Source organism: Terrapene carolina, unplaced genomic scaffold (assembly GCF_002925995.2).
Source record: "Terrapene carolina triunguis isolate 2854851 unplaced genomic scaffold, T_m_triunguis-2.0 Scaffold714, whole genome shotgun sequence".
Lineage (NCBI taxonomy): Eukaryota > Metazoa > Chordata > Testudines > Emydidae > Terrapene > Terrapene triunguis.
In genome coordinates, this window is record NW_020665065.1 from 14,799,090 (window position 1) to 14,825,907 (window position 26,818).

Sequence of the window (26,818 nt, forward strand, 5' to 3'; positions counted from 1 at the left end):
TGTGTATATATATATATATATGTGTATATATATATATATATGTGTATGTATGTATGTATGTATATATATAAAATATAAATATAAATATGATCTGGGCAACTTTGAGGCTGTTTGGCCTATTTTGACTTAGAATAATATCAAGCAGGCCTTCTTTCCTTTTCTGCTTCACCTTCTTGGTCAGTGTCAAGGCTGCTTCCCCACTCTGAACTTTAGGATACAAATGTGGGGGCCTGCATGAAAACTTCTAAGCTTAACTACCAGCTTAGATCTGGTCCGCTGCCACCACTCCCAAAGTGCTAATTCCCTTCCCTGGGTAGCCTTGAGAGACTCTTCACCAATTCCCTGGTGAATACAGATCCAAACCCCTTGCATCTTAAAACAAGGAGAAATTAACCATCCCCCTCCTTTCTCCCACCAACTCCGGGTGGATCAAGATCCAACCCCCTTGGATCTAAAAACAAGGAAAAATCAATCAGGTTCTTAAAAAGAAGGCTTTTAATTAAAGAAAAAGGTAAAAATCATCTCTGTAAAATCAGGATGGAAAATAACTTCACAGGGTAATCAAACTTAAAGAGCCCAGAGGAATCCCCTCTAGCCTTAGGTTCAAAGTTACAGCAGACAGAGATAAACACTCTAGCAAAAAGGTACATTTACAAGTTGAGAAAACAAAGATTAAAAACTAACACGCCTTGCCTGGCTGTTTACTTACAAGTTTGAAATATGAGAGACTTGTTCAGAAAGATTTGGGAGAGCCTGGATTGATGTCTGGTCCCTCTCAGTCCCAACAGCGAACAACCCCCAAAACAAAGAGCACAAACAAAAGCCTTCTCCCAACCAAGATTTGAAAGTATCATGTCCCCTTATTGGTCCTTTGGGTCAGGTGTCAGCCAGGTTACCTGAGCTTCTTAACCCTTTACAGGTAAAAGGATTTTTGGAGTCTCTGGCCAGGAGGGATTTTATAGTATTGTACCCAGGAGGGCTGTTACCCTTCCCTTTATAGTTATGACAGTCAGTTTTGGTACATTAGTGTCTTCTAAAAGATTAAAAGAACCGGTGTACTAGATTTATTGATGGAGCCCTGATAAGTGTCTACTACACTTGGATCAGAAGCTGTTAGTGAATGGTGGTCAGCTGTGGTTAGCGTGAAGCTTGAACGTATCCATGATAGGCATCTTAAGCCCTGTCCTAATGTGGTGGCTGAAGTCTTGTTAACTTGCAGTAGCACTAGCTGCCACTTGGAGGAAACCCATGATTCTAAAGATCTGAACAGGAAATATCAAAAATAGGCTGTTTTGCATCCGTGTGTGTGTGCGCGCGCCATATTCAATAATGTGGAAGTAAGTCCTTATACCGTAGGAAACTCATGCAGTGTAATATGAATGAAGTTAGTTGTCTGATATAGCCAGAGGTTACTAAATTCCATTTTAAGTGTGTGTGTATATATGTCATTAAAAGGTGACACACTTTGAAACTGGAGCCAAAGCTTCTAGCCATATGTAGAACAGTATTGTGATGCAAAGCAATTAAAGTGCTTCTCTTTTTGTTTAGCTGTGATACATTGTCTGCATTCATAGTCTGAACAAACACTGTTTTTCTGCACTAGTTGCAAGTGATGAATTTTCTTCTTTTCCCAGAGTGACCAGCAGCTGGATTGTGCCTTGGATTTAATGAGGCGTCTGCCTCCCCAGCAGATAGAGAAAAACCTCAGTGACCTGATTGATTTGGTAAGTGGCATTAATGGGTAAAAACAATACAGAGCATCAATAGGTGGGGCAGTAGAGATGTGGTTTATGATGTGACGATTCGGAAGTGTGGTGGCTTTGTTTGTAGTTCCTTCTCTGCAATCAACTGAACGTATGGCTTTGGCAGTGCATAAGAGGTAGGTCCCTGACCTTGTTGGGAAAGCTACTTCTCTTTCTCAGGTCAGTTGGCTTTCCTTAATTTCTTATTGGAAGTGGGTGTTCCTTCTTGATTTATTTTTTTTTTTTTAATATCATTAGAGAACTTTCTGAAGGGGGCCCTAGTGTATGCATGCATGTTTAATTCTGGGTGAGTAGGCATTAGCAACACAGAATGCAGGGTCATCACAATTTTAAAGACCATACTCAACCATGTAACTTCTTTGCTATAGTTCATCAAAACTTCATATGATGCACTTCCCATCACTACTTACCAGGATATTTGTATAATGGGTGCTACTCAGACTGCCTTCGTGCTAGTCCCAAATGCGTTTTGTGCTGCCACGGTTTGCAGTCTGACACAAGTGCCTCTTCTGTAGTTAGAGCAGTGATTCTAAAACTTTTGTGTACGGGTGAATCCTTTCACACAGGAAGCCTCTGAGTGCAAAACCGCCCGCTCCCCCCTAAATTAAAAACACAATTTGTATATTAAATGCTATTATAAATGCTGGAGGCAAAGTGGAGTTTGGGGGTGGAGGCTGACAGCTTGTGCCCCCCATGTAAGAACCTCGTGACCTCCCCCTGAGGGGTTTCAACCCCCAATTTGAGAACCCCTGAGTTAGTGTTGTCAGATATTCAAATGCCAGTGAATTAATTGGATTACTGTAGGCTGGGTATTCAGCATATGTTGCTGTGAGGACCCCATTTTTAAACTTCAGAAGAGCAGCCCATTCTTTAGGTGGTCTATTTCTACTGCTGACAAATGCATGCTCAAATGGCTTGAGGGTGAATGTGAGTACTTAGTGGGAATATTCTTCTAACAAACTTGCATGAGGGTTGGGAAGCTTAACTTTTCTCTAGAAAGACTTTAGGTCTACTTGTGTTAGAAATGCAAGTTGTTGATATGCTGGTACGGTGCATGCTCCAAGGGAATTGCTATAACGCTAGTATATGAAGACTTGGAAACATGGGATTTCTGAAGAGTATTAAATACTTCAAATGGAAAATGACTCCACACCATGTGGTCTGCAATCCAGTAAATGTTTGAAAACTAGTTTAAATTTTGCGCAAGTGGTCAGGTTTCCCTTCTTTCCCCAAAGTATGTTTCACTTTCCTGGTGAATTACTGTGGATGGAAACAAATTCCTTGTGAGGGTGGAAGAAAACATAGTTAGATCCCTGCCAGACTGTACAGGTACTTGTCCGGTCACTTTCTTTTAACTTGGACTCTACTAGTAGAGTCCTTTGTGCTTGAAGTATTAAATCTCCCTGAAAACTCTGGGTTTGTGCCCCACACACAATCTCATTTGTGGAAGAACGAAGCAGATACAGATTCCCAGAATATGAATGTATTGCACACATCCTATTTTACTATGATAGTTGGCAAAACTGATTCTGCTTTCTTTGAGTTTGATATTTTGACCTAGACTTGCTTGTACTGCAAGCTTTGGGGGGCAGGGCTGTCAAACTCTTGGGAGAGCATCTTGCAGACCAGGACCGTGTTACTGCAATATAACATTCAGGTTAAAAGGGGGGGAGCTTAACATAATCCTTTGGCAAGAAGAGTCCGATCTTAGTACATGTTGACACTGGCACACTTTGAGCCCTGCACCAAGAGTTCACTTCTCAAAGCTAACATTTCTTCAGATAGTCACAACTTAACTTAATCTAGTGTTTCTTGCTTTAAAAATCAAGTGTCTGAGTTGCTTCTCATGTCTACGACAGAATAGTTGCTGCTTAAAGTCCGTTGAACCCATTACCTATGTCTGGAGGGCTGCTCCTATGTAGCTGGGCAGGTCTGCTATAAAGTATTATCATGACTGACCCCCAGGTCCTCTTGGATAAAGTAGTATGTCAAGGAACTGTTCAGATTTGTAGTGTCTAAGCAAGTCTTGCAAGTCAGTGCAATTGTATGTGTTTGGTAACTAGGGGTGGTGCAGAAAGGGAAAAGCTCTTGCGGCTTGACCAGGATTTTGATATTTGATCTGGTATGTTCTCAGCATATTCTTTCTTCAGCAACCGGAGGTGGCCTCCGGAAATAGAAACTGCAAGAGGGGCTGCAAGCTGTTGAAATGCATATGCTGATCTGGGTTAGACCGAGAACTAGATTGCGTGTGCAGTCTATGTGAAAAGGTTCAAGGAAACTGCTGCTAATGCCATGCTGTGACTTAAGTTGGTTCTCTAGTGTTACAGTGGCTTAGTGAATTTATGGAGGCAGGAAGAGAAGATACGGAAAGCAGAACTATCCGAAAGGAAATAGCCGCAACACACTTTGGAGGCATCTCATTCAAACATGGTTTAATCTGAAATGTTAAATACTTCTGTTGCTGACTGGGAGTCATTCCTTCAACTGCAAATAAAAATGCAAGATACCAAACTGATAGTAAATCTAACCTATATTACAGTGACTGTTTGGCCCCATCAAGATCCCTCGTTGTCCTAGGTGTTGTACAAACATACAGGAGACAGTCTGAACCAAAGGGCTTAGTCCAGTGGTTCCCAACCTTTAACAACCTGTGAACCTCTTTCACCAAAATGTCAAGTCTCGCGAACCCCCTCCTAAAAAAGAATATTTCCAGGGATTTTCTCCTTTACCTGAGTATAAATTATAAAAGCAGTGATCTTGGAAATATAAAATTTGTTTTTGACATGCTTATTACACACTATTTATTATTAATTATTATTTATCATTACAGTATTTGTTACATTATGAAAATGGCAACACTCTTCCAAGATCTCACTTTCATAGCTTGTATCACTTTGAATAAGCTTGTTATAAGACAAGGCTCCTATGTTTCATCAAGAAGTATCAGATGTGAAACAGCATGAAGGTATCTAAGAAGCCAACTCAAAGAGTTCCTCTTATACAAGCATTCAGGTCTTGAGCAGTTGAAGCAAACAACACACGTTACCACAAAGCTTAAACTTGTTCTTCATAATAATTTTAAAAACAATACTAGCTGCCTATTTAATTTTAAAAACAGCAAAAAATATGCACCTACCTTTCCATTTCTTATAAGGAGTCTTGAAGTTTAAATCTCCTCAGTGTGATAGATGTGTTTGCTTTGATCTGCTTAGCTCTTGGAAGTCCAGGGGCTCCGGGCTGCTGGTCCCGTGCTCCCTGGGGTCCCTAAGGACAGCTCTGTCTGCCATTAGGGAATTTTTTTCCCGAGAACCCCCTGTAACATTTCACGAATCCCCAGTTTGGGAACCACTGGCTTAGTCTAATTTAAAACAAGTGGGTGATCAGAGGGGGCTGGGGATGAAGACAGAAGTTTATAATGTTAGGAACACCTGGTCACAGACTAGCTGTGTGCACGACTAGCAGATTCAAGGCTATTAAATCTGTCTGAACTGATCACTATCCTAGCCATTATCAGTTTTCTGTTTTCTACCATGAAGCCAATAGTAGGTTTTAATGTGGGGAAGAGTGTTCACTCTAACGGGCTAAATGGAAGAAGGTTCTTGTGGGAGAAACATCTCAGCAGATAGGAGAACAGAAAGGAAAAGGTAGGAGTGCAATGTGAAAAGTTCAATGGAGCTCATGTAGTGTAAATTGTTCAGAACAGCTGTAGTTGAGGCTGCAGAAGTTGGAAGAAAGTTGTGGGTTTAGGGCCTAGACAAGTGATCGATCACATAATGTGGATGTCAAAGTAAAGGACAGATCTTGAAAGGCTGGAAGAAGAAATGGCAAGATTTGGATAGGACCTAGATGTGTACTGCCAGGTTGTGGACCTGAGCTATTAAGAAAGAGGTGATAATGGGGAGGCGGTAAGGGTGTGGGGAGGAAGAGAGGACTCTTTGGAAGGGAAGTTTAGTAGCTCAGTTTTGATCCAGTTGATGGTAAAGGTTCTTGAGCCAGCTGTCAGAGACATGAAACGGGATGGAAGGGAATAGCTCAAGAATAGAAGTGCTGACTTCAGAGTCATTGGGATTAAAATCGTGGATACAGTCATTTAGTGATGGAGACACCATGGACTGATCCCTGTAGGATCCCTACCAAAAGTGGAAGAGCGGAGGAAGACCCATCAAATGAAAACAGAAGAATTGAAGATCAGAGATTGGAGACCCAGAAGATGGAGTGCTGCCAGCCACGTCTGGACACCAAGATTTTAAGAGGAGATGGTATATTAATTGGTATCAAACTGTAGGGAGATCCAGGAGAAGGCCCTGTGTACCTTTTTCTTTTTCTTTCTTCCCCAGCAGTACCCAGAGTTGAGATTCCTCGCTACCACCTGCCCTTACTGTGAGGGAGTCTTGTCTGCCTGCTGCGGATCACCTCCCCGACTCCACTAGCCTGTGACAATGCAAGCATGCAGGCCTCGCTCTGTATAAGTTAGTGATAGGCACGCACCAACCCACAAGTCTTCCAAGTGTCCCTAGCCCCTGTTTCACTGAACTATGTTCTTCTACTCCCAAAGGAATAGTACACACAAGTTATACAAGATTCAATTCAGGATCACCACTCCGCATAACATATGACATCTAAATGTATTTATTGTTAACAAACAAACAAAAACCACATTCTACCAATTGTTTCCAATATTCTTACTTACTATCGGTTACCTATAATACAATCATAATATGCTTTGTAGAACCTAAAGTTAACTCTCAAGACATTCCCCTGTTTCCTACGGGATAGTTTACCCCAAATACTTTTTCAGCACTGTCAGCCAGCATGGCTGAGATCCCCTTTAAGATCAAGCCTGTTGGCAGCTTGTTTTCACAGACTGAAGGATGCTAAGGCATCTCTCTGCATCCCTGATGTAGGATAACAAACCTCTGATCTTCACCTGAAAACAGCTGCCCCATCTTTACCTCCTCCTTTTTAATTTCCTTCTGAAGTGTCCAAAAGCTCTTCATTAGCATTTGACTCAGTATCCTAACACTTCTGTTGGAAGATGCACAATGATCCACCAGGAAGCTAAACATTATCCACATCCTGTCTGGAGAAGTTTGTCTTGGGAAACACTACCTGTGAGTGACCTGCCTTTAACTATAGGGCTTAGGGAACATAACTTTCAGCATATATAACTCCTTGCATATTTTCCATGCATCTTGCAACGATTATGGTGACCATTGTGACACGTGCTTTCAGTAGAGACCTTACATGATCCCCTTTGGTGAATCCAGGAAAATCCCTATACCCCTATGAACCTCCTGCCTTCCTTCTGCCAGTAGGCATCAAAAGATTCTTGGGTCAAAAGTAAAGATCCTTAAAATCAAACTAAGTTCTTAAGCAGCATTTTTCTTTGCCTGTCGGTAAGTTTCAGTTATTCATGGATATATTTTTCCTCATTTTATGTGTACAGTGAAATTGACGTTAACCAGTACTTAGGGATAAAAATCTAAACCTTCCAAGCCTTGCTATAAGATTTTAAGAGCAGTTTCAGCAGAGAAGGTTCTTGTGTCCTCTAAGACACTGCTTTCCAGAAGTTTCCTAAAGCTAATGCTGAAATGTACTGAGTCAAAATTCAAAGCACTCTTATTAGTAAAGATAAAGTAATTCTTGATCTTGCTGCTGCCCCAGACTCAGTATGTTGAACCTAAAGTATAATTGTGTGCTCAGTCTCATTTTAATCTCACAATGAGTAACAGGTCACTAGTAGCTGGTAAATTCAGGAAAAAATAGACTACGCCTTCACTTAGGGTTTCCTGAACCTGTGGAATTCAGTCACATGAATTCACTCGTATAGCATGGCTGGCTTTAAAAAAGACTGGATAAATTTCCTGATGATAGTTAAATAAGCTAAGAACAAATTTTGTGTGTCAGGATGTAAGCTATTCATTGCAGGGGTCAGGAAGGAATTTTTTCCCTGCCCACTCACAGGTAAAGCCCTTTGTAATTGGCTGGATTTGCATCACCTGGGGTTTTGGTCATCTCCTGAAGTCTCTTGTCCCTGCTGGAGGCCAAAGGTAGGATATAGATTCAATGATCTGACTACTGTAAATCTTGCTTGTTGTGAAGCTTTGAAGAATAAACAGTTATTAAAACTTGAGCCAGTACAAGAAATATCCAGAACAAGTTGTCTAGGAAACTCTATGGGAAGTCTTGATTTGAATAATTGGTTTGAGTCTTCTAATAGCGCTGAAAATTGTTGGTTACCTCTAAATGTTTGAATTACTTTTTGGAAGGTGCTTATTAGTGCTCTACATGCTTTCCATCAGCAACACTCTATGGGCTTCTTGTTCATAGTGAAAGGGTAATATGAAACAGACTAGTTTGGACCATTCCTGTTTAGAATACGAGCTCATGTGATGTGATATTCCCCCACTAGTGATAGTGCGGTCTCTGCTGGAGACTAAACATGAAGCTGTCTCTGAAATTCATTAGAACCCCCCCGCCCCACCCACCCACCCCGGTCAGCAGTGTCAGAGATTGCCATAGGGTAAGGGTTCAACCCTTGCAGCAGAGTGTCACTTGGTCACCACTCCAAGAGCCAGAGGTCTGCACTGAAAGTGGATAAAAATCAGTTCGTCCTTTAAAAAAGAATTTTCTATTTAATACCTATTTTCTTAAAAAATAATCCTCTTTAAATTTTATTTGAAATTATGACACTTAAGACCTTAGTTTATTATGATGCACTAATTTAAATAGGCTGCATCATTGTACCCTCAAATCTTAATGAGTTAAAAGATACTGTTTAACTAGATACTGAATCGAAGGAAAACATCTTTAACTTTTGAGATCTGGTCAAGTTCTAGAATTCAGTAAATGGTTGTGACATTTAATATCTATTTTCATTCTTTACAGTGGAGTGAGTGCTGGTACTTACATTTTTTCCAAATGTAAGTACTTTCAGTTTTTCTTCAGAAAAGATTTTGCCTTAAATACTGTTTTTCAGTTTAGTTAGTAGGTGCCGAGAGTATTTTCTCTTGACTAGTTGATTCAGATTTCAGAAACTGAATAGGAATTGGAAAAGCAGGAAAGCTTGTTTTTCCTCTTCCAATCTATCAATAAAAACCAGGTGGGAGAGGATGAGTGCCTTTGAAGTCAAGGGACTGAACCATCAATTCACTAACTACAGTTAATGCTTCCTTTGTGTAATCATTTTAAAATGCAAAACACATTTTGATGTTTTTAATGTGTCCAATATATTTAGGGTAATTTTATTTAATAAACAAAGTGGTATTTGTGCATTTTTTAATTGAATTCCAGTTTCCACCCAAATGTGGCCTGCCACAAATCACCAGTGTAAAAACAAAACTCCTCTTCCTCCCCCACGACTTTTCTAACCTAAGAAAAAATGCAGAAGCGGAGGATCTGAATAAATGTATGTTGACTTATATAATTGCTTAAATATAGATAGTGTTGCCTCCTGGATAGCAAAAAGTACTTAGTGGCAAGGCAATATTTAGTTGCTAATCAAGATGCTTTAATGGTTATACACCTCTACCTCAATATAACGCTGTCCTCAGGAGCCAAAAAAATCTTACCGCGTTATAGGTGAAACCGCGTTATATTGAACTTGCTTTGATCCACCGCAGTGCGCAGCCCTGCCGCCCCGGAGCACTGCTTTACTGCGTCATATCTGAATTCGTGTTATATCGGGTCGTGTTATATCGAGGTAGCGGTGTACCAACCAATTTGAATCTTTCTTTAGGAAGATAGATTTCAAGTACAAATGCAAAACAAGATTAAAATTTATTTTAAATCAAGGTTTCCTGCTTGCTGAATTTAAATCAGATTTTAATCCTCCCCCACCCTTGCCTGCACTTAACTTGCATTTATTTCCATATATTTACATGCATTTTGTCCATTTGTACTCCCGTGATGCACTTAATACCAAAATATGCTTCTTCCCAGAAATGTGGGATTAACAGTGCTACTCATTCCAAAATCATGAGTAAGGACTCCTCAAAATTGAGACTGTTAGTCTCGATTTATGGTGGGGGGGTTGTTGTGGTGTTTTGTTTTGTTTTGGCTGCTTTAGATCCTTTAGAGTGCATGTCTTCAACTTTTTCACTGTAACATTGTAGGGGATAGGAGCTTCATTTAGTTTTAAATGAAAGCTCCGATTCTCAATCACATGACTCCAGGAGTTGGAGCTTTAAAAAAATTAAATTTTATGATTAAATGGCAAGAGATGCCGCTGCTGACATGTTGTAATCTTATAGCTGTCTCCTTCTGTTTCCATCCTTTTTTTATCATCTTTCCTATGTTCCCTGCTAAAACCACTTCTGTCTTTCCTGTTCCTACCCAAACTTCTTTTCTGGCCTTTCTTCAGCTCTTTTCCAGTTATCCCAGGTTACTCACAATCTGGAGAGCTCTTCCTTTCCCTCTTCAAGGTCCTGACAATAAAGGGGTGTGCTCCCCTTTTGCCCAGCTGATATTTATTACTTAGTTCTGTTAGTTCTAGCCTGACTCACTCTTGCTTGCATATTTATACCTGCCTCTGGAAATTTCCACTACATGCATCCGACGAAGTGGGTATTCACCCACGAAAGCTCATGCTCCAATACGTCTGTTAGTCTATAAGGTGCCACAGGACTCTCTTTAGTTCTGTTATCAACTCTTATGCACCTGCCTGAACAGCCAAGTCACTTCCAGTGATTAACAGTGGTAATGACAAACATTTCTTTATTCTATCTTCTGAATTCTGGCAGTGACTGAGAATTGCAGATAAATCTATTTGCCATGGACTGTGTGCTTGTATTAATTGTGGATCTCTCTCTGTTTTTTTTTTTTTTTTTTTAAAGAGTCATGCTGAAGCAAACTTGAAAGAGTGCAATCACAAAGCATTTACTATGTTTTTGAAATTTATATTGCATTTTGAAAAAGCTTGCTCACAGCCCACCTTCTCCTGTGATGCATATGGAAAATTTTCAAAAGGGCCTAAATGACTTAACGTCCCAAGGCATTCTGAAAAATTTACCCATGATCCTGTGTGCCATCTTGCAGTTGGGTTTTGTACAGATCAGGGTCATAGCCAACGTACTGCTAACAATATTACAAAACTAAACAGAGGAGATGATGTTCTGGGTCTTACATGCATGCAAAAGTTTCAGTAACTAATGTGGCAAAAACTAACATCTGTAGGTTTATGCTTTGTCTAACTGTTCAGAAGTACACAGTATTAAATTCCCTCATTTCAAATTCTATCACCTTGACAGAGAGAATCTGTATGCTGCTCATTAAGTATATTAAAAAAAAATTCAACAGCTCATTGCCAACATGAGCTTGCATAGCCCCTCAAAGCTAACTGTATATTACTGCCATCAACTGTTGTGTTGACTGGGGAAAAGGGTCAGACTTGAACGTGAAATAATAAGGTAGGAAGAAGAGTGAAACTTTTTTGGGTCACTGGCCCTCATCAGACCAAACACTTTTCATTCATTAGCAAAACTGTTTGTGGTTTGCCCTTTTGCCACATCTGTTGTTGCTTTCTCCCACTGCAGAGACTACAATTAGAGTTCATTAGAGACCTTGTCAATCACGAGACTCCAGAAGTCCCGCCTGAAAGAAGCTGTGTATGGTGCTGGTAATGTGCCTTGGCATGGAACACTCTGCTTAGCATTTAATTAGTAATTATTTGTAAACACTACTTGCAGGCTGTCAAAATGCACAAGATAACTTTAAAATCACTTTTTGAAAAAAGACTTTAGTGTAGGAAGCCGCTACCTTTTAAGGATCATTAGCTTAAATTAGAACAGTTTTCAAGCAGGCTTAAGCAGGAAGTTTAGTGTAAATGAAGCCTTGAAGTGTACCTGACAGCAGTCCATGGGGTATGTTGTTGTTTAATAAGAGGTGCTGTATTTGTCATTAAACTGTTCAGTGTACACTTTAGCTGAAATGCGATGATGATGGACCAAGTGGGACAATCTGAAAACATTTAATACAATTCTTATAACAGTACCCGCTATGTATTTACTTTAACTCCATAACCTATATTGCCTCAATTCTTTATTCCCTCAGGTTGGTGTTTTCATTGTTTGTGAGAAAATAACTTGTGCTGTCAACAATTCTCTTCACTTCTTTAATAATAATAATAATAATAATAAATAAAAAATCTTTAAAACAAGCATGCCTTTACTTTCTTCCCTCACACCAAATTGGCAGGCAGATTTCTCTAGAAAAGGAAAGTAGTAAATGAAACACCTTCTGGATGATAGTTGATTTGTAGCATGAGTATGGTGGATCAAATTATTTGATCTAAAACAGGGTGTTAGATTTGGGTGGGGAAGGGGAAAGAGGCTGGTGGTCTTCATGCTTGGTACAGTTTTAGAGTAGCTGGATGGTTATCTTAACATGCTCAGAGTAATAGCTAAAAATATGACAGGGAAGCCTTATGAGGCCCATCTAAAAGTTGATGATGCCCATTGAAATTAAAGGGAGTAGTTGTCACCTTTATGAAACATTATTTCTGAATCATTGTGCTTGTGGCAGGAGAACATTCCATGGATACAAACTTGTTTTAAAGTTTCTATCCTTGCAGGCTGACTATCTGCAGGAGCTTAGTTTCTGCAGACTGTTCATCAGAAGAGTGCTGACCTGGTATGCTACCTAGTACAGAGTTAATGTACTCCTTCCCATAAGGAGGGAAACATGGTAAAAAGAAAAATGCGGATCAAGAAGCAGCTCAAATGCTTCATGTATGTTCCAAGATATTTAAAAGATGAACTGCGCTCTGGAATAGCTTAAGCAATTCCAGTGTTTACGATGAATGCATGGCTACTTCTATTCTTCAGATATTGGGAGAACGTGCTCTTAAGGACCCATGTTATAATTGCAGTGTAAAAATGGGAATCTGATGGAAATGAGGTGTCCCTCTTTAGTCTGGGAGGATTGTTTTTGACACGGGTTCTTCAGCTCTGTAGATCTTCCAGTCTCTACCAGTTTAAAAGACATCAGAAATGGGTATTTACCTTGATTCCCCCTTAGCACTGTTACTAGGTTATCCCTGCTTGCTTTAGTTGGGTGACTGTCTAGACTTCTGTGGGCTTGCTTTAATAGGAAGATTGAGCATTAACCTTCACTACTTCTCAGTATGCTGTCTAATCAGGCTTTCTACTAGTGCCCCTGTGCCTGAAGGATTTTCCTATTGAATACTTAATCTGGATGTTAACCTGGCTGGATTCTTCAATCTAAGTTGTACATGTATAGACTGAGATAATTTGGATCCAGGGAAACAAGGATAATACTTGCCCTGTAAAACAGAGGATTTTAATTAAAAGCAATACACTTCTTGGCTTCAGTGGACAAGCAGATTGGCCAAGAGAAGTAATTTTGCTTACAGCCACAACTTCAAGTAATCATACCTGGAAGATTGATGATCAGTGATCTACCAAAATGAAAAAAAAGCTGCTTAAGTCCTTTTTTGCTTTGGTTTATAAGAAGGCTTTGAAAGCTGTTTAGATTTTTTTTACGGTAGAAAATCAGTTTGTTGTTTTTCTGCTGTAGAAGAATCTTTAAAATGATGAGAGAAATGACCTCAACAGTGAAAGTTGAGCCTCTGAGGGCTTGTCTTGGTGGTGGGGAGCAATATACCAGTATATACCACTACAATTTTATCTGTCTGGAACTCAAGTGTACATGGGGAGTTAGAGGAATATGATTATGCTGGTAAAGTCCCCATGCACGCAAGCCTTCAGATGAGTATGAAATTTTAGTCAATTTAAAACTGTTTTTAAACCCCTATAACATCAATTTATTCTCCTTTTTAGAGAAGGAAGATTTTTGTTCATCTTCCATCCTTTCAATTAAGATATTGAAAATAAAAATAAAGATGCTCTGAAACTTTAGTGGATCAGTTTGTGAAAGTGCAAGACCAAAGTTGATATTCCTAATATTTCCAAGGTGGAAAACAAGCAAACTTGACAATTTTGGGTCTTTTGATGTATAAAGTAAAAAGGTACAAACTCAACTGTAAAAAACCAAACTAGCTAACCATAAAGGAGGATGGGTAACAGTCTTTGCCTTGATTTGAAGTAATTGGGGTACCCGCATGATGGAACACATCTCCATCTGTTCAAAAGGTATCAGTGACGTGTTTGAGTAGATGGTCCTGCTTGGTTTTAACTAGTCATCTTCTAAACTTGAAGGCTCGATATCAAGTAGAGGGCATTGCCCAGTCTCTACGTATAGCATTCACAGTACTTCAGGCTTTCTCATCTCCTTAAACCTAAGCCCTGGTATGCTGTTGCTGCCTCTCAGCCATTCATGTTCCAATGCAGTGGAGCAACAAATTCAACTATATGTGCTTAACTCATATTAGAATAGGGCAGTGGTGGGCACTAGGATACATCGGTGTCAAGGTACTTTTTAAAAATACACTGAGCCTCAGGGCAGGTCTACACTAGAAGTGCTACCTCAGCACATCTGTGCCGACGACGGGAGAGCACTCTCCCATCAGCATGATGACGTCACCTCTGTGAGAGGCGGAAGCTATATAGCGCTGGCGTGGACAGCGCTTAGGTCGCTGTAACTTGCGTCGCTCTGGGGGAGTCTTTCACACAGCTGAGTGATGCAAGTCAGATCAACTCAAGCAGTAGTATAGACCTGCCCATAGTGGTCTGTGGCTCTGTTCTGATCCTCTAAAGATGGCTGGGGAAGCCAAATGGATTCTTATTGACAATAGTGTCCTCAGAAACTAGAGCATATTTAAACCACTTATTCAGGTATTCCCTCACCCCAGAAAGGAAGGGGAAATTAGACTGCTCCATAGGCTCTGCGGGCAGTTCCCTAATTTAAACGGCCTCTGAACAGTGTTCACGGTGCTTCTACCACAAATCTTTTTGTTCTTTTCAGGGGTTTACCACTTAGCAAGTCTCCTAGTAGACAGAATGCAGTCTCTGTACAGAGTACTCGGGTAGTGTCCAAGAAGGTGGTTTGTAGTCCGAACACTGACAAATGTTTGGGCTTGTATTCAACTTTAATGTAAGCCTTTCTCCAACCGTGAGTGATTCTTTCAGTTTCCAGATTGTCCTTGCCAAATACAAATCAAACAATTGTTGTCGTATTTATGTTGGAACTCTCTGCACCACACGTGAAGGTTTTATGGATGCCTAAAGTCTCAATAAAACACATTATGGATAGTCACTTGAGATTTGTCATTTATGCTGCAAGATGGATAAGAATTTGAAAAATAGCCTGGACAGAGCACTCCTTATTAAATAAGCCTGTGGACAACTGATAAGATCCATTTGCCTAGAGCCATTACAATTTAACTCACTAAATTAGTACATACAAGCCAGGGATCCAGGCTTCAGTTACTTTGAATTAAATTCTTTTTTTTAGGTCTATGGGTGATTTGCTTAAAATTTTACTTTAAGTGGAGATTTCTTCTATATATGCAAAATTGAGTTCTGACCTTGGTCTGTGAAACTTCAAATTGTACACTGCAGAAGAAGTATATTTAATGGCAATGTTGTGGGGTGGTTTCCCTAGAACCTGTCTTACACAGATGTAAGAATTAATATTGTAATTCCTCTTAAAAGAATACTTTTTAGGTCCCTTTCAGTCAAATAGAATTCTCCAAAATTGCTTTCTTTGTGAGATGACTAGTTTGTTCTGAGCCCTAAAACTAAAAGCTTGTCAGTGCAAGAAGTTTTTGCAGCTTTCGATGTCAACATAGCTAAAGTCGCAAACCCCTTAATGAGGATGCAGCGAAGGTGGCTGACTAGTGTTGCTTATTTCAGTTCCCATGTCAGTATAAGCACACTGACACCAGTGTAACTATACCTATTCTAGGGCTCTTACTAGCATCTCTGTCAGCGCAAATAAATAAGTAAACGTGCATGCATGAATTTTACCAGCAGAACAGTATAGACCAACCCTAACTCTCTTGGAAAGATGGCTTTCCAAAAAATTCTTCCAGCTATTCATAATCCAGACAGAGGAAAACTTACTGCTAGCTGTTAAATTGTTGCAGTGTGAACCAATTTAAGTTAAACTCAAATTTAGTGTGTACATAGTCATGAATATTATTTGGCTTAACACCACTTACCTGAGGTGCTCTTGAAGCAGCTTATCTAAACTTAATTGATCTTCAAAACACCTTTCTGCAATAAAGGGGTTTTTAAATCCACTTAATAGGTGAACTGAGTCACAAATTAAAATTGAGACAGTGCACCAAGATAGCAGCTGGAAAGATAGTCTTGTGCTTTAGCCTCTATACTCTCTCCTGTCACTGGCATACATCATCTTTTTAAAGATGTTCAGCCCTGATCTGCTAAATAACTGAAAACAAAACAGTAAATGTGCACAACACCAGTTTTTTGTCTTCATAAAGATAGCCAAAGGTACAATTCTCCATCTTAACAAGTACATTTTTAATTTTATTTTGACATTTTGGCCAGCTGCACAGAAATAGACATCAATTCTAGGAGGAGTTTGACTAGTTCTCAAATTCATATTACAGCAGAAGAGTGAAGAATTTTAATTTTGGGTAGGACTTGCATAAACTAGGAAAGCAAATTAAAAGGTACTAATTATGATGCAGAAAAAGAAGCAAGCACACTAAACTAAACTGTCTTTCATGAGCATTAATATAGACTTGCCAACAGTATGTATCAAAGTGTAGAATATCAATCAGCGACTTAACTGGGCATTTCTCTGGTCTAAAGGTTTGGAAATAGATGTACTTTCAACTCTCTTCCATATCTTCATCCCAGGAAAGCTCTAAAAAAGGTCTCTTTTAGTAGAGAAGCTATGGTGCTTCCTGGAGATACCCAGGGTTGTAAGGATCTCACTACCATCTGCCCTTAGTGAGATGAAGCCTTGTCTGTGCCTACTGTAGATCAATTCCCCAAATCCACCAGCCTCTAGCAACACAAGCACGGCCTCCCAGGCCCTGCTCTTTCTTTTCAGGTTAATGATAGGCACACTCCAACCCCCCAGCACTCCAAGCATCCCCCTGGGGTGTCTAGCCCTTGTTTCACTGGATGCTCACAGAATTCTGATGCGCTACTCCCAAAGGAATAGTACACGTTTACCGGTTACACCTCGGGATCACTACTCTGCTCAACACAGCACTTAGATATGTTTATGGTAAAAACAAGATGTTTATTTAACAGATTTGAGAAGAAGCAGGTAAAATTAGTGGAAACTAATGGTTATATACAAAATAAAACCATAACAGCCTTTCTAGACTAAACAGCCAAACTGGCTTAGATCCTCCATTCATAAGACAAGCCAGCTGGCAGCTTGTCCCATCTGTGAAGGATGCAGAGTCTATCCGTCCCTGCAGTTAGATTTTTTTTGGACTTTATTATCTTCACTTACAAACAGTACCCTCTCTTATGGTTTTTCTTCCTGTAAATTTCCCTCCTTGAAGACTTCACAATCCCTTCATTAGCATCCAGCTCAGACTGTAAGTAGGCATTCATTCTGAAGTATGCAACTCAGTCTATATGTAGCATGACAGGTAAGCAAGCATCTCCTGGTCACTTCTGGTCACTATCCCCAACCCAGACCTTAAGACCATAAGTGTCAGTGTATAAATGACTCCTTGTATGTTACGCATACATACACTTCATGATTCCGATGATCAGTGTGACACAAGCTTTCAGTAGAGAACTCACATGACACCTGTTGGTGAACTATATGAAGATACCAGACCCAGTGGATCCCTGTAAGCCTGGTGCACCCCTGTGGTCTCTGCCAATTAGCACCAAGAGGGCCCAGGTCATAGAAGCCCAATACGTTAGATCACTCTTCTTTATATATAAAAAGTTACTAACTGATCCATAAAAACATATCCATTAAATTTGCAAGTTCAGATATTTGGAAGATCACACCAATGTAGATTTGGAACCAGCTTGATAGTGCAGCTAAAAAAGTGCACTCAGACAAATGAAGCACCTCGTAGCTGCTTGTGCTTTTGATGCTTTTTTTTTTTAGCGGTATAAAAAAGATACAGAAATCACCTCTAGAGGACTCCTGTTTCCTAGGCTGCACAGGTGGCAAAGAACATGAGGCTATAGGTGAAGCCTTTTGAGACTCATTTTAGAAGCTTGGAGTCCTGAAGACTAGACAACATGAAACATAATTCAGACAAGCAAGTGAATAGATGGTTGTCTGGAGAGGGCAGAATGTTAAACATTCTGAGACACTTGATGAACCCTTTGAAAAACAGAACTGTATTGCTGACAGCAGAGTGGATTCAAAAGTGAGATCTCTAATGTCATGCTCTTTCAAAAACTGTTGGCTAGTATGTTAAGCAGTGGGCAGTCAACAGCTAGATGTTTAAGAATTTGCTGAGGTTCTAAACTGAGTGGTTTTGCCTAAAATAAGGGGCTCGGGCACACTGAATAAAATTCTCCTCCAGTGAGAGCCAGTTTTCCTTTCAAGTGGCTGTAAATGGAAACTCATCTAGTTAGGAAAGATTACCTTGATGGTAATTCAAGACCTTATTTAATATATGTAAATGGTTAAAGGGACACTCACAATACAATTTAAGCTAACTTTGTTTGCTAATAATCTTAGATTATTAAAATAACTTAAATCTAATTTTCTTCATTCCATTTTCTGTACTCTGTATTTTAAGCTTGGATAAAAATGAAATCACTTTCACTATTGAATTTCTTAGTACTGCAGTGCTTGGGTTGCAAATACTTGAAGGAGGGTGTGTGTGTGTGTGTGTGTGTGTGTGTATAATTATTATTTGTATTTTATTTTTTAAATAACCTTCACTGGAATGTTAAAGAAACCCATATCTTTTATTTGTTGAGCTTTTATAAAAACCACAATTTTTGATCCAAAATTGAGTTTGTTCCCTTTTTGAAAACTGGAATAGCTGGGGAATAGGTACATCACAATAATGCACTTCAGATTAGTGTGCTTCTCTAAATTATAGTTGTTTTTGTCACTTGTTACTGGTGACGTCAGCCTGATTCGTGACACAAGTAGTTAAGACTTCCTGGGATTCATAGATTCTCAGACCTGAAGGGACACCATTGTGGTGATCTAGTCTGACCTTCTGTCTACAGTAGGCCATAGAACTTCCCTAAAATAATTTCTAGCGCATATTTTTTTTTTGTAGAAAAAATCCAATCTTGATTTAAAAATTGTCAGTGATGGAGAATCGACCATGACCCTGGGCAAGTTGTTCCAAGTAATTACGCTCACTGTTAAAAATTCACGCCTTGTTTTTCACTCCTAATTTGCCTACCTTCAACTTCCAGCCATTGTATAGTAGAATACCTTTTGTCTGCTATATTGAAGAGCCCATTATTAAATATTTGTTTCCCATGAAGATACTTATAGCCTGTAATCACCACCCCTTACCCTTGTCTTTGTCAGACTCAAGCTAAATACACCGAGCTCCTTATCACTATAAGGCATGTTTTTAAATCATTCTTAGGGCCCTACCAAATTCATGGCCATGAAAAACGCATCACAGACCATGAAATCTGGTCTCTTGTGTGCTTTTTACCCTATGCTAAACAGATTTCACGGGGGAAAACAGTGTTTCTCAAATTAGGAGTCCTGACCCAAAAGGGAGTTGCAGGGGGTCACAAAGTTATTTTAGGGAGGTTGCAGTATTACCACCCTTACTTCTGCACTGCCTTCAGAGCTGGGTTGCTGGAGACCAGACCTGGGCTCCTGGCCAACAGCCACCGAAGGCAGAGCCACCACCAGCAGCAGCACAAAAGTAAGGGTCGCAACACCATACTATGCCGACCGTACTTCTGCGCTGCTGCCTTCAGAGCTGGGTGGCTGGAGAGTGCCGGCTGCTGACTAAGGGCCCAGCTCTGCAGGTAGCAGCGCAGAAGTAAGGGTGGCAATACCATACTATGCCATCCTTCCTTCTGCGCTGCTGCTGGCAACTGCTATGCCTTTAGAGCTGGGCTCCTGGCCAGCAGCCACCGCTCTCCAGCTTGCCCAGCTCTGAAGGCAGCACTGCCGCCAGCAGCAGCACAGAAGTAAGGGTAGCAGTACCACAACGCCCCCTACAATAACCCTGCGACACCTCTCCACGCAACTCCTTTTTGAGTCAGGACCCCTAGAGTTACAACACTGTGAAATTTCAGATTTAAATAGCTGAAATCATGACACTTAGGATTTTTAAAATCCTTTGACCGTGAAATTGACACAAATGGACTGTGAATTTGGTAGGGTCCTAATCATTCTTGTGGCTCTTCTCTGAACCCTCTCCAATATATTAACATTCTTCTTGAATTGTGGGCACCAGAATTGGACACAGTATTTCAGTAGCAGTTGTAGTGGTGCAAAATATAGAGGTAAAATAACCTCTACTTTTACTTGAGGTTCTCTTATTTGTTCATCCAAGGCATGTATTAGCCTTTTTGGCCTCAGCAAGTGGATAGATGGTTACCTGAATGTCTGGGGCGGGTGGAATGTTAAACATTCTGTGACACCTGATGAACCCTTTGAAAAACAGAACATTGCTGATGGCAGAGTGGATTCAAAAGGGAGATCTCACTTCCAGTGCCTCACTGGAAGCTCTTGTTCAGCTGATCATCTACCATGACCCCCAAAACTCGGTGTCACTTGCTTCCCAGGGATAGTCTCCCATTGTATCTATATGGCCTACATATTTTGTTCCTACATGTGTATATTTACTTTTAGCTACATTAAAACACACTGTTTGCTTGTGCCCTGCTTACTAAGTGATCCAGATCACTCTACCAGTAGCCTGTCCTCATCCTTATTTACTCCTCCCCCAATGTTTGTGTCCTCTGCAAACTTTCAGTGACTCTCTTCCCCCCCCCCCCCCCATTCATTAATAGAAATGTTAAATAGCATTGGGCAAGAGTAGATTCCTGTGGGATCACAGCAGAAACACTCATTCAGTGATTCCCTGCTTAAGGTACATTTTTGGAACCTATCAGTTAGCTGTCTTTTAATGCATTTAATGTTTGCTATGTTAATTTTATCTTTCTAGTTTTTAATCAAAATGCCATGTGGCACCAAGTCAGATGCCTTACAGAAGACTATATTAGATCAATACAATTGCCCTTATAAACCAAATTTGTAATGTAATAAAAAATCAAGCTGTTACACGGTGGTTGCTCATTGGATGGCTAATTGGTATAGAGACCTTCACCTGTAGGCCATTGGTCAAAATCTAGGGCTGGTTGGGGCCTGCCAGGTGGCAATCTTCAGCTATTCAACAGGTTACATGGAATGAGGTGGTGCTTCAACAACTAGCACTATGTTGCCAGTCGCAGGAAAAAGACCAAGGATTTTATGGGTGTGAAGAATAACCTACTATAACTCTTTAAATGTGGTCCCTGGAGATTAGAATTGAGGTCTATTTCCAGTGCTCTGCAAATAACCTAAGTGTGACACTGCCTATGATGAGTCCTTGTGTCACCTTAGAGACTAACAAATTTATTTGGGCATAAGCTTTTGTGGGCTAGAACCACTTCATCGGATGCATGAAGTGAAAAATACAGGCGCAGGTATAAATACATGAAAGGATGGGGTTGCTTTACCAAGTGTGAGGTCCGTCTAACAAGATAAATCAATTAACAGCAGGATATCAAGGGAGGAAAAATAACTTTTGAAGTGGTAAGAGAGTGGCCCATTACAGACAGTTTATGTACGATGTACTATGATGTACCTCTCATGCACTGAGCAATGTTTAATCAGGTCTGTAGGGTTGTCAGACAAGCACCTTTCTATGGTAGTAAATTCATTTTTATCTATATAGCAGTTTTAAATTTAAAACAGACTCTTCCAACCCACCTCATATGTATATGGGCTGTTGCATATATAATTTACATCTGAGTCTTCAGCCTCAAAGTCCATTTGAGTCTCACTTAATAAACAAAACTTGTGTTGAATTTGTGAGCACAGACATATGATGGATCAAATTAAGGTTTAGCAGCATATGTGGATTTGGGGGAGTGACTTTAGTAGTGGTTTGTAAGCACAAGATGAGTGGAGCCAGGCTTCCTTTTTAAGTTTCCGCAACATCCGTTAAGCTGTGTCTGTGTTCTGCTGGAACAGGAAATTCTAAGGCTGCGGAATGACTCAGTAGAATTATAATGAAATTTTATTAGATGCTGGCCCAAAATGGAAGGAATCCAGTCTGAACTGGGTGGCATGCCAAAATGATCACTGTTATGAAAGTGCCGGCTAAGCGTTAGCTGTTTTTTGCATTCAAGTGGTTTTCTGATTGACGTTGACGATCTTTTTTCACTTCTATACAGTGACATCAGTCTTATAAGAATTCAAATAAAAATAAGAGCCTTAAAGACTTAAGTGCAATTAAAATGTTCCGTTTTTAAATTTGGGGATGTTTGCTTTTTATTTAAAAAGCTGCATGCATCTTACATCTCTGCAGACACCTGCATGTTGTAGAGCCTAATTCAAAGGGCAGACAGGTCCAAGTGCCTAGTGTACTGTGGTTTGTTTTTTCTGTTTTTTGTTTTTTTTTGAAACTCAATCAAGCTGGAGCTATTAGTACTTTAATGAGCCTTCCTTTCTAGCTCTTGTCCTTGGGCAAAATTCATCGGACCTTTAACACCACCAAATTTTGCACATACTTTCCAAAATGAGGTTACTGGAGGGTTGGTGCACATTGTAATTTGGTCTTTAAGCATGGACAGGCATGCTATTTATATGCAAATTAACATAGCATAACGTTGGGATTAGAGTTGTAAACACTGAAATCGGTAAAGACACAAATTAAGGCTCTTGTAGCAACCTAGCCCACTGAGATTGCAAATTTAATATTTTAGATGAATATCTGTGTTGCTAAATATATCCATAATACAGGTCTGTCTCATCTTATGCGCATTTAACATGAGTGAATTCAGCTTTGCGCAGTCGGCAAAAAAAAGAGGAAAAACAATTTAAGTACCGTACCTGTAGTGCGGGCGATTCCGCCCGCCATTACACTCAATGGAATTTTGACTATATGCGATTTTCACTTTACGCGCTGACTGCAGAACGTAACCCCAGCGTAAGATGCGACAGACCTGTATGCAAGGGGCAGAATTCTACTGTCACGCACATCCAGTTCCACTAGAAATTGCCTGAGTATATCACAGGACAAACTTGAGGCCTATATATGTAATGTAGGAGTTGGATTATTATTCACTTTAACTCTTGTATTTCCAACAATACACAAGCATTCTTTTTTTTTAAGTTAGATCATATCTAGATGTAAAATCTGCTCTTGACTATTCTTGATTATGCAGTTGATTCTGTTGGTCAAGAAGTGTATCAGGAAGGAACAATTATTAGGCCGACTGGCTGCTATAGAAGGTATACAATTTCAGCCTGGACACAGGTGATCACTTGTACTGCTGATATGAAAATGGTTAACTTAATTAAAACTTTGTCTAAATACTTGGCTCACTTCTTCAGTGAAGAATACTGTTACACAGAAGACAACAGAATCCTTGTTCAACCAACATGCACTATAATACGGTGGTCTCATTTTCATTCAGTTTCTTTCCTTTATGCTACTCATTCATTGTATATCTAATTTGAAAAAAAAAAAAGAGTACCATCACCTCATTCTATGGTACGTGCTTGTGAATAGCAATGCCATTTAAGCCCAGTTTGAACAACTAATTTTGGGCCCTGGAGACTTGCCTTTTTGTGTGTTTTTTTTTTTTTTAATTTACTTTGGGGGTGGTCTCCATACACCATCATGTGAAAATACCTATTTGTAATGCCCACCTGCAGAAGTGAAGATACCTTGGGAGTCTCAAACAATGCAGAGGAAGCCAAACTTAAATGTTAATAGTGATCATTGGGCCCAGGGTAGGAAGTTAGGATTACATACTCAACTCAGTCCTTGGCAGAACTTCTTTGGTTGTAAATGGGGAAGTTTGCAAAAAAAAAAAAAAAAAAAAACTAAAGTATGACCTGTATGTAGAAACTAAATTTAGTTATTTCATACTTTGTCCCCTTCAGCATCACTAATTGGGGAAAATAAGATCACCTTTTGGAAACAGCCACTATTTTTGCCTTTTGATTCTCTGCCTTTCCCCTTTCTCTTGCTCCTACCTCTTCCTTGTGAGTGTCCCACTTTCTTCTGCATCTCCTTCCTTATAGCAATACCAGTTCCCTCCATGTGTGTTTTGATCCCACCTGCTTTCCCCATCCGTCTGCTGAAATGATACTTGGTATAATCAGGTTTTCCAGTTAATAACCCAGTAAAATGAATGGAGAGTATATAGGTAAGGGGTTCTCATAGCACAGAACCAATGATTCAGGTTGTCTGTAAATTCCAGATGACAGACTGGTTAACCTTCCAGCGCAAGTTGAGTTTCTTTGCAACCATGATGCTTGGAAACTTTCTATTTAAATGAAAATTTATTCTACACAATCTGAATATGCCCTGTCATGTAAGTGCATAGGGCAGGCTGGGCTGGATATTTGACAGTCTTAAAGTGGGAGGGGAGGAGGAAGAGATTTAATGAAAGGTGCTTTTTTTGGTATAAAATACTAACCCAAAGATTAAATTATTCTGTATTTATTTAGTGTCTGTCCTGAGTGTGTTACATTTAGCATCTTGTACACTTCTACCCCGATATAACACGACCCAATATAACACGAATTCGGATATGACGCGGTAAAGCAGCGCTCCAGGGGAGCGGGGCTGCGCACTCCGGCGGATCAAAGCAAGTTCTGTATAACGCGGTTTCACCTGTAACGCGGTAAGATTTTTTTGGCTTCCAAGGACAGCGTTCTATCGGGGTAGAGGTGTATTGTTAAAGGTACTACTAGTCTGAACTCTGCAGAAGACTCGTGCCTATTGGACTACTCCATTCCTAGTACATGTGTTGCTGAAGCATTTAAAGCTACAAATAACTCGTACAGACAGCTTTGGAACACCACTTTCACAATATAAGCAGCTCCACAACATGGAATGTGCAGGCCAACGTGTTAAGTATGCCTGTAACCCTCTCTGAGAAAAGTAGTATAGCAGCTGTTACATATCAGAGGGGTAGCCGTGTTAGTCTGAATCTGTAAAAAGCAACAAAGGGTCCTGTGGCACCTTTAAGACTAACAGATGTATTGGAGCATAAGCTTTCGTGGGTGAATGCCCACTTCATCAGACCACACTTGCGTCTGATGAAGTGGGCATTCACCCACCAAAGCTTATGCTCCAATACTTCTGTTAGTCTTAAAGGTGCCACAGGACCCTCTGTTGCTTTTTACAGCTGTTGCATAGTAGATGTAATAAATACTATAAAATGACTGCCCTGTTGGGTGACTGGGCCACACTTAAGAGTCTTGTTAATTGAACAAGAATACTACATTGCCCTTATATAACCCCTTCAGTGAGGTATCTCACATCTTTTATAAACATTACTGTATTAAATCTCTCAGCTTTCTTCTGGAGTAGAAAAGTGTCATTTTATTCCTAGGGAAACTGAGGCATAAGTTTCCTTGCCTAAGTCACTTCGGAAGTCTGTGCCAAAAAAAGGGATAGAATCCAGTAAATGTGTCATTGCAATTGATTACCCATTGCAGCTTGCAGAATAACTCCTACCACAGTACATTTAAGGAAGATGAAAAGATTGCAATTCTTATAAACACTGAAGATATTGTGATTATCTGTAGATGAGACAAGCTTGGGTCAGACAATGCAACCTCACAGAAGTCCAGAAATGGTTTGATTTCAACCAGAAAGATGGGAAATGCTGACTAAAAATTGAGCCTGCCTGCCCAATAATCCAGTTATCCAGGTAGTACTGCAAATAATCTCCAAAGAGTGGCTGACTGCCCGTGTAGCTTTTCAGTGAAATGCTATCCTTAACACTTGACTACTGAATTTTTTTGCCTTTTTCAGGATTTAAATTAGCTTCTTAATATTGCTTAATATTATAAACTTTTTTTAATCCCCCTCAAAGGGCTTTAGGCACTAAAGTAAACCTCACAACATGATTGTGAGGTCATTATCTTATTTGACAGGTGGGTAAACTGAGGGGCACCAAAGAAACTGATTAAAGATGGCATTCCTTTGAGTTAAAAGTAGTTGATTGGGCTGCGATTGTCCCTGAAAGCTCTGCCATTTTTAAAATTTATTTTTACACCGTTAATAGTTCTATTCAAGTTCTTACACCATGTTCATTGCCATGGTATCTGAGCGCTAACTGAATGCTTTAGTGACATGACTAATATCTGTCATGTGTTGGTTTGTTCTTCCCTCCTCTCTTTGGAGGGAGAAGGGTGTGCAGTGGAGCATCTTGTTTTGGTTAGGGTTTTATTTATATACTAATTGCTATGTATGTATTAGAGAAAGCAATGTCAAAGGAATTCACCTTGCACTTCAGAGTGGAAGGTGGTGTGGTTTGTGATGGCCCTTAATTCCTGGCAAAGTTCTTTTCCCTTCTCGGTCTGGCCCCAGATAAAGTTCTGTCTTCTGTACAGATGAGCTCTAGACCCTTATTGTAGAGCAGCGGTCACCAACCCATTGATCGTGATCGACTGGTCGATCTTGGGGACTCTCCCAGTCAATCGCAATCTCCGGGGGTGTAGCAGGACTGCTGCTGAGGCAGGCTCCCTGCCTGCCACGGCCCCACACCACTCCTGGAAGCGGCCAGCATGCCCTCAGGGCAAGGGTCTTTGCGCGCTGCTCCTGCCTGCAAGCACCATCCCCACAGTTCCCATTGGCTGGGAATGGGGAACTGTGGCCAATGGGAGCTTTGGGGGTGGTGCCTGCAGAGAGGGGCAGTGCCACAGATGTGCATTGGCCCCTTCCGGGAGTGGTGTGGGCTGGGGCAGGCAGGAAGCCTGCCTTAGTCTCGTTGCGCTGCTGACCGGGAGCTGCCTGCGGTAAGTGCCACCTGGCGGGAGCCCTCACCCTAAGCCCTCTCCTGTACCCCAAGCCCCTGTCCTGAGTCTCCTCCCAGAGCCTGCACCCCAACCCCCTGCCCCAGCCCCCCTCCCAGAGCCAGCACCCTGTACCCCATCCTGCATCCCAAGCCCCTACCCCAACCCGGAGCCCCCTCCTGCACCCCAACACCCTCCCACAGCTTGCAGCCGTC

At 40.5% G+C, this 26,818-nt stretch overlaps 1 protein-coding gene across 2 annotated transcripts in view; it reads left to right on the plus strand.

Annotated features, from left to right (window-relative positions):
* CAPZB (capping actin protein of muscle Z-line subunit beta) overlaps positions 1-26,818 on the plus strand; it is a 120,723-nt gene that overhangs the window by 32,810 nt on the left and 61,095 nt on the right. For both annotated transcript variants that reach the window (XM_026659951.2, XM_026659950.1), the window contains exon 2: positions 1,635-1,724. In XM_026659951.2, the coding sequence (XP_026515736.1) occupies positions 1,635-1,724 (90 nt within the window). The remainder of the gene's footprint in view (positions 1-1,634; positions 1,725-26,818) is intronic.